Source organism: Molothrus ater, chromosome 3 (genome assembly GCF_012460135.2).
Source record: "Molothrus ater isolate BHLD 08-10-18 breed brown headed cowbird chromosome 3, BPBGC_Mater_1.1, whole genome shotgun sequence".
Classification (NCBI taxonomy): domain Eukaryota; kingdom Metazoa; phylum Chordata; class Aves; order Passeriformes; family Icteridae; genus Molothrus; species Molothrus ater.
Window position 1 is genome coordinate 40280699 of NC_050480.2, and position 8399 is coordinate 40289097.

General features: G+C 44.9%; 1 protein-coding gene across 1 annotated transcript; it reads left to right on the forward strand.

Annotated features, from left to right (window-relative positions):
- LOC118685307 (sulfotransferase 6B1-like) lies at positions 1–6804 on the forward strand. The gene is made up of 7 exons (XM_036380767.1): positions 1–202; positions 2345–2484; positions 2934–3023; positions 4580–4706; positions 5129–5223; positions 5650–5806; positions 6673–6804. Exons 1-7 carry the CDS (start codon positions 1–3, stop codon positions 6801–6803), a joined length of 942 nt encoding a protein of 313 aa, XP_036236660.1. The 3' UTR covers position 6804.
- The last annotated feature ends 1595 nt before the right edge of the window (positions 6805–8399 follow it).

Sequence of the window (8399 nt, forward strand, 5' to 3'; positions counted from 1 at the left end):
ATGACCCGAAACAGTGAAAGAATCATTGAAATAGTGGACAAATGTTTTTCAGAGGGTGACAAGATGGCCCCAGAAGACATGCTGTTTTCCTACAGAGGTATTTTATACCCAGTTACAATTAGCAGCCCGCAGACTTTGGAAGCTCTGAAATCTTTTGAAGCCAGGAGCGATGATGTGATTCTAGTCGGTTACCCTAAATCAGGTAAGTGTTTTCTTGATCAATACTCAAGTTCACAGTGTTACAATCCTGAAGCTGATTATTTAATGTCATCACTTAACACAGCAAGAATTCCTGAGAAAAGCTTATGATGACATCAGACTTCAAAGAACAATTAATTTAAGTTGCAAGGCAGATCTGGAGCTCAAATAATGCAACCTCCTGCTCAAAGCAGGGGAAAGACCTAACATCCCAAGTTAGGTTTGATTACTCAAGGCCTTGTCCAGAAGGCTTTTGAAACTTTTGAGGATGGAGGTTCACCACCCATTGAAATCTTCTGCAGTGTTTTCCTACAATAGTGGTTTTTTGGGGGTTGGGTTTTTCTTGGTTGGTTTTTACATCAATGCTGTCAGACATACCCTTGTTTTGAGAGAGTCTCCATCTTCATTAGTACCTGCAGTGAGAGTGTCCCATGCCTTTTTTCTTCTATTTCCAGCCTGAGCACACCAAGCCTTTCTATGCAGTTCATTTGCTCCAGCTCGCAGTAGTTTCATGGAAATTTAACAAGACCTTCCCCAGGTTCTCAAAATCATTTGTGATCCAGTCTAGGAACTGCACACAGTATTCAAATGGTGAACACAGCAGTGCCAGCTAAAGCAGGATAATCACATCCTTTCCTTTGTATCTAAATAGAAGGAAACATCTAAACACATAATGCCACAAGGATTTTTACATATTTTCTCTCTCTTTTACTCTGGGCCTTTCAGAATCCTTATTTTTTTTTCCTATTGACTTTACAGAAATATCTTAATATATAATTTGCAGAAAAAGAGAAGTTGATCCTTATTACTTTACTTGATTATCATCTTTGTGTGCAGTCTCTAGAGCTGTACGTAAGCAGAACTGGTTTATATGTGTGAGGATCAACCTAAACACTGCAGGAGGTCTTAGTTGAAAACTGAGATTTTGCTCTCCGAACCCAGATCCTCATGCACCATTTCTCCCAGGCTGCAGAAGCCAAGAAAACCAAGTGTGGTGCAAAGATGGTGTCAGGAGTGTGATGATCTGGCAGCTTGGCTGATGAACCTTGTGCTGCCAGTTACAGAAGCCTAGCTGGGAATTGTGAATGAGACCAAACTGTGTCAATAATGAAGAGACCATAAATTGAAGTTGGCTGGGAAGAGGGAACAGTATGTTCCCAAAGACAGAACTGTGGAAGGAAAGCAGAAACAGAAAAGAGGTGACTCAGTTGGCCCACTGCCACACAGCTCTTGAGGAACCTCCACAGGCAGTAGTGTGAGGTAACCAAAAAGTAGAGAAGTTGAAAAGACTTGAAAAGAGCAATAGAGGTCTGCCTCTGCTTCTTCCAAGGGATGTGTGTGACCCTGAAGCAAGCTGGAAAACACTCCACAGTATCTGCTCAACAGCTCCGCCTCTGTTGACTTTAGGAACACCCTGGTTGATTATTCACCAGGGCCATGATTTACCCTCAGCTGGCAACTCCCAGCTCAACTCAGTGGCCCCACAGGGCCACTCACTCTTTCACCTGCAAGGGAGTGGGGGAGGGTATAGAGTGAGAGGAGTCCTGGTTGAAATAAAGACAATTAAATACCTAAAGCAAGAGCTATGTGTGCAAGCAAAGCAAAGTACGGAATTCATTCTATCCTTCCAGCAGTGAAATGTTCAGCTGTGTCCAGGGCTCCATCACCCATGATGGTGACATGGTAAGACAAGTGCCTTAGCTCTCAGCATCTCTCTTTCCTTCTCCTTCCCTCCATGAGCATGACTCCATATGGGATAGAATAGTCCTTGGCTCAGTTGGGGCCAGCTGTTCCATCTGTGTCCCTTTTAATTTCTTGTGCATCTGCAATCTACTCTCTGGCAGCTCAGTGTGAGAATCAGAGGAGGCCCTGACACTCTGTAATTACTGCCTAGCAATGACTAAAACATATCTGTTTTACCAACATTGTTTTCAGCACAAATTCAACACATAGCTCCATACTAGCTACTATGGGGAAAATTGATTCCATTGCCGTGAAAATGAGCACAGACTCTTGTTAAAAGGTTAAAGTACAACATTGAGCCAAACTGGTTCACTTGAAACCAATTAGACAGGATACCATCAGACAGGTTTACATGTAAAAGGGAAGTGGAATGGATGTCCTACTGGTGTCTTTTTCCTTTCAGGAACCAATTGGCTTGAACAAATGGTGAAGGAGTTGGCAGATGCCAAATATACAGAAGAGGAAATGAAAGAGAGAATAAATGCTGAAAAGAAGCTGGAGACATTTCAGCGTCTAGAATTTGGGGATCCTGGGATATATGAGGTAATCAGGAACTGAAAGTACTGTCCCTGCTCTTCCTACAGTGAGTAGGAGCTGAAAGACAATGGCTGATCTCAGAGGTAATGGAGAACCTAGAGCCTTAAAACCAGCTATGGTCTGCAGAAGTAGCATGTGCTAGTGCCTCTGGTGTCCCAACACAAGGGCCTCCGATGGGAGACAGGGTCCTCCTGCCATAGACCCAGTAACTTTAATTAGTAAGACTTTTTTTCTTAGGTGTCATGTTCTTAGGCCTGTGTCATGTGAAATGTTGCTTGGTGGCAGAGGTTGGCAGAAGCCTACACCACCAGAGCATTCCTGTCGGTTTTCCAAGTGATAAGATACATCTCTGGTCTCACCTTTTCTTATAACATACAAAAACTGAACAGGCACAACTCATATAAGTTGAATAAACTCCTTCTGTCTTGTCACATTTCTTCTCAATTTCTTTAAAGAGGATGAAGCAGCTTCCTTCCAGAAGAATTATAGTAACCCATCTGAGACCTGATCTCCTGCCTCCATCCATTTTCCAAAGCAAGGCTAAGGTGAGTATTCTCTTTGCATCACACTACAAAATCTTTCCATCCTAAATTAGCTTTCCTCTGTGTGAGATGTCTTTTCTACATTTTCACCTGAGCTGGTCAACACACAGCCACATTTCCAAGGTTGAAGTGACAGCTCAGTGTGCCAAGGCTGTGAACAAAGATCCTCTACCAGCTGCAGCTTTGCTGACTATTGGTGGGCTTGTTGTGAGTGTCACTGTATTTTCAGCTCTCCTTCAGAAAGATGCTTCCAGGTTGGTGGTAGAAAACCTGAGCAAGGCAAGGAATAATTCTGTCTGGTTTAACTTGCCTTCAAAACCAGGGTACCTGTGGAAAGCCCGCTACAGGCTGTGGCTAAGATAATCTTGGATGGGAATTACTGCAGAGAGAAACTAGGCTACATCTAGAGACTGTTTGTGGCTCTTTGTTCAGTAGATCATGAAGTTATTTGTCTGGGTTGGAACTAGGTCAGAACTGTCTTGAGGGAATCACTGAAAAGCTTCTTGTTTTCAGCCTGAAGCTTAGATTAGCAACAAGTGATCTGCCAAAGCTCTGATTTCTTACTCAAGAAAAGAATTAGACCAGAATTGGATGGTCTGGTGCATTTTAGTGGACAAGTAAGCTTGCAGACAACACCAAGTTGGGCGGGAGTGTTGATTTGCTGGAGGGTAGGAGGCCCTGCAGAGGGATTTGAACAGACAATGGGCTAAGGCCAATTGTATGAGGTTAAATAAGGTATGTATTTATCCTACAAAATGGGGGTCACAACAACTCTGTGCAACACTAAAGACTGGGGGCAGAGTGGCTAGAAAGCTGCCCAGTGGAAAATGACCTGGGGATACTGGTTGACAGTGCCTGAACATGAGCCAGAACTGTGCCTGGGTGGATAAGAAAGCCAGTGGTATCCTGGCGTGGATCGGGATATATAATGGATAGGATATATGATCAAATAATGTGGTCAGCAGGACCAGGGCAGTGATTGTCCCCACGTACTTGGCACTGGTAAGTGACAAACCTTGAGCACTGTGTCCAGTTTTGGGCCTCTCACTACAAGGAGGACATTGAGGTGGTGGAGTGTGTCCAGAGAAAGGTACTGGAGCTGGTGAAGGGTTTGGAGCATAAGTTTTAGGAGAAGCAGCTGAGAGAGCTGGGATTGTTTAGCCTGGAGAAAATGAGGCTCAGGGGGAACCTTGCCACCTGAAGGGAGGTTGTAGCGAGGTGGAGCTTGGTCTCTTCGCTGAGTAATGAGTGACAGGCCAAAAGGAAATGGCCTCATGTTGCACTGAGGGAGATTTGGATCTGGATATGAGAAAAAATTTCTTCATAGAAAGGGTTGCTGAGCACTGGTTGCCAGGGAAGTATTTGAGTCACTGTTCCTGAAGATATTTTTAAAATGTGTAGATCTGATACTTAGGGACATGGTTTAGTGATGGACTTGGTAGTGTTTGGTTAATGGTTGGACTTGATGACCTAAATGATTTTGTGATTCAATGACTCTATATGATATGCCAAGAAGACAGCATTTTTGGACTGTCAAAAGATGTATTTTCTTCCTCTAGATCCTTGTACTAGTTCGGAACCCCAAGGATACGGCTGTCTCCTATTACCACTTCTGCAACAGCCTACCAGTGATGCCATCTTTTGCCTCCTGGGATGAGTACTTTGCAGACTTCATGAATGGAAAATGTACTTTGCCCTACAGCCTCTGGCATTTCTCCTAACATGAGTGGCATACACAGGGCCTTGTGCATGGGAATCCTTCTGTGACACACCTTACTAAGGCACTCCCAAGCAGGCAGATAGGCCCCTGTTGTGGCAGAAACAGAGTACCAGAGAATCAGAGTTTTGGATCTCACTTAGAATGGAGAGATCATGAGAAAGCTTTAGCCTGACTTTTCCATTCCCACAATTGTGCTTTGCCATATTAAGTGGACAGACCTGGGCCATGCTGCACTGACCTCAGGAGAAGGAACAGACATGTTGAGCTGGTCACCTCTTCACCATTTTAAAGCCACACTTAGAAAGCTGTCTGGGCTGACTCCTCTGATTTGGTTAAGGGCCTGTATTGGGGAGTACTTTAGACAATTATGCCTCTTCTTTGTTTGCAGTGGCCTGGGGATCCTACTTTGACCACCTAGTGGAATGGAACAAATACATTGACAACGAGAGGATCATGACAATAAGCTATGAGGAACTCAAAGAGGTGTGGCGCTCCACCCAGATCTTCCTTGATGAGAGTGTTGTGCATCCCTCCTGATATGTATGGGTGTGGGAAAGTAGAAACTCTTGGGGCAAGTCTATCTTTAGAAGGATGTGCCTTTCTGAGTTACTCATTTATGTTTGGGGCAAGCTCATGGATGTTAGGAGGAGGATAGCCTTGCTTATTTGTCAAAGGAGTTTTATCTGTCAGAGGCACAGATTTTGGGAAAGAAGAAAAGGCCTTGAAACTGAGGCCAAAATGTGTAGGTTTCCTGGTCTGAAGAATTTTCTGTTAGAGCTCTTAGAATTCCTTGGTGACATTGTGGGGGACAGCTTCCCCTGCTGGGCTTCACACAGGGTGCTGGCTCCATGCCACAGCCACAGTGTCGAATCTCTTGATTTCACCTCTGTGCTATGTTCCTTTGGACAGGACTCGATACTGGGGATGAAAAAGATTGCTTCCTTCTTTGGATTTTCCCTGTGTGAGGAAGATTTTTCTAGAATTGCCAAGAAGACCAGTTTCAAAGCAATGAAAGAGAAATCCAGCGAAACCCATGGAAAATTTGGGGACATCCTCTTCCGGAAAGGTAAGTCTCTGCAAATGAAGACCTACCTTCTGAAAGAGAACTCCAGAAGGAGTTTTGAGCATGTTACTTAGCCATGAACTCATTGGACTGTCTGGGTGAGTTCTCTCCTGTGGTGCCACCTGTACAGAAAGCTTCTGCTGTGGACAGGATTTGGGGGCTGTTTGTGAGAAACTTTATCAGAGTGCCAGTCTTAATGTCCTCAGTCATTACTTTTGTGTTGCTGTCTTTTTCTGTTATGGCCCTGCTTAGTTAGGTAAGTGAGGTGCCAGGGTGAGGGCTGGCACTGGCATCTTCCTGTTACCCACTCAACAAGAGCTTTATGTGTCTCCTCTCAATGGACATGTCAGTGGTGGTCCCAGAGATGGTCTCTCACAGGCCTGTGTTAGAGCTCTGGCAGCCTTCCTGCTCCCCACACCTCAAGAGTCTTTGGTTTCTGAGTACTGCAAGCATGGGCTTTTTAAAATCTGTTTCTTTCATTGCTCCTTGGAGGAAGAGGGATTTAGCCAATCTCCTCTATACCACCTACCACAAAAAAATTTCTCCCTTCAGAGGAAGTAATTAATGAATGAGCTTCCCCTTGTGACAAAACCAGATTCCCCTTTTTCTGTGTAAAAGCTTCATCACCTTGAAAATCCTCTTCTGGGGAGGGAGCATTTACAGGCAGCTAACCAGAAATGTTCCCTGTTATCTGGCTACAGCCTTTGCTTCTGATCTTTGATACCTTTCCTCTCCCAGGCAATCAGACCTCTCAGGGCATTTAATGTGATCCCTCCTGCCTTGTGTAGTCAATGACTCTGCCCTACTGCTGCCTAGATATTATTTTCTCTCAGGAGCATCTCCCTTCAGTTTTTGGTACTCATACACAGGGGTTGTTGGAAACTGGAGAGACGTCTTCTCTAAGGCTCAGAATGAAGAAATGGACCGGAAATTTCAAGATTCCCTAGGAGGAACAAAGATGGCAGCAAAGATAAAATATGATGTGTACTGCAAGGCCTGAAAACAAGCAGATGAATAGCATGACAGCAAGTCATATTCCAAAGGTGATTCTCCAAAGGTGGATAGTCCCCATTTTTTCTTCCCATGAGAGAAGAGAGAAACCCCTCTGAGAACTACCTGGTACCTCCAAAAATTTCATAGGTAATTCTTAGGTGTGTCTGGGGTCTAGACCTTGTGCTTTGATTGATGTAGCCAAATAAAATGTGTGTATACCTCAAGTGAATGCCTGGCATCCTTTCAGGAGGGAGATGGTGCACAGACATCATGGCAGCAGTCTGGTGGCATCCCTGTCTCTGCTTCTTGGCCTGAAATGATGAATGAGGCCCCTGCAGGTCTTGGTGAGCGAGAGGGATCAACACAGAGCCTCTCCTCTGGTGTAGAGTGGACTTGACATGGATATATGGTGTGGGTCTGAACCACCAAATGTCTATAGAATAGGTAGAATATATTAGAATATAGGGTTTAGATCCATTATAGCTGCCATGGTGTTGGCAGGTCAGAAAGGCCTTTGACACTATGGCAAACTTCAGACATTGGTATGGCAAAGGGTGGAATTTCTAAAGATCAAAGAGCCATGAACTCTTAAGTAACAAACAGCTATATACTTTTTGGAGTGTTTTACTCCTCTTGGGCTCTCTGGGAAGGTAAGTGGCAAGTAGGAAGAACCACAACATTCAAATGGGAGGACTGAAGGAAAGAAGCCCCTTGATGACCCTAAGCTAAACTAGCTAAACTATGAGAGTGGCATTTATTTGACAATAAATACGCTTATGCTACATAGGTATGTTTTCCACACCCTCCCTGCTGATGTCAATGTCCTTGCTACATCTGTGCAGAATGTCACAACCTCGTCTCATCACCCTCGTCACAACCAGTCTCGTAGGAAACCACAAAAGCCAAGGAGGTGTCTGTCTGGCAAATGGAATTTGGTTCCTTGGAAGAAGGATTCTTAGGTAGATTTAGGTAGATTCTTTAGGTAGATTTAGATTCTTAGGTAGATCCTAGGTAGATTTACCAGCAGGACTCTTACACTGAGCTAAGATTAAGTACTGAGCAACCAGAAACCACAAATGTAATTAACAAAACTGGGAAATTCTTAAGTCCCTGTCAAAGTGCTGACTGTCCCTTCACAGATCCTCAGGACTACCCCTACCCTGCCCATGGCCCAGGGCTCCATGCAAACTCCTGCTCCAGGCTCTCAGCCCCTGCTCCAGTGATGGTGCAGCAGGGTCAGGCTTCAGCTCCTCACAGTCTGCCCTGCCTGGCCACTGGCCCTGCCAAGCTGGACCCATCCACAGACCCACATCCTGGCCAATCCTCAGCCCATCACCTTCCCCAGGAGAGTATCCGATGCCTGGGCTGGGGCTGCCCAAGTGCCCCTGGCTGCTGTGCACCTGGCTGGACAGTGGGATGTGCTTTGGCTGCAATGCCCTGCATCCCCTGTGTGACAGAGATAATGGGAAGTGATGCAGATTCAGCTCTGAAGGGTCACTCAAAGCCTGCTTTCCAGGCAGATTTTCTAAATGTGTGTGCAAGAGCTGCACATGTAAAAAAGCTCTGTGTGGACAGGTACGTTTGTTTAAACCTGATGATTCTG

Bases quoted from the DNA above. Each gene is read 5' to 3' on its own strand.
- LOC118685307 (XM_036380767.1), top strand. From the start codon at position 1: ATGACCCGAAACAGTGAAAGAATCATTGAAATAGTGGACAAATGTTTT. The intron at 2,485-2,933 runs GTAATCAGGAAC...ATTTCTTTAAAG, and splicing joins GGGATCCTGGGATATATGAG to AGGATGAAGCAGCTTCCTTC. The intron at 4,707-5,128 runs GTACTTTGCCCT...CTTTGTTTGCAG, and splicing joins AGACTTCATGAATGGAAAAT to TGGCCTGGGGATCCTACTTT.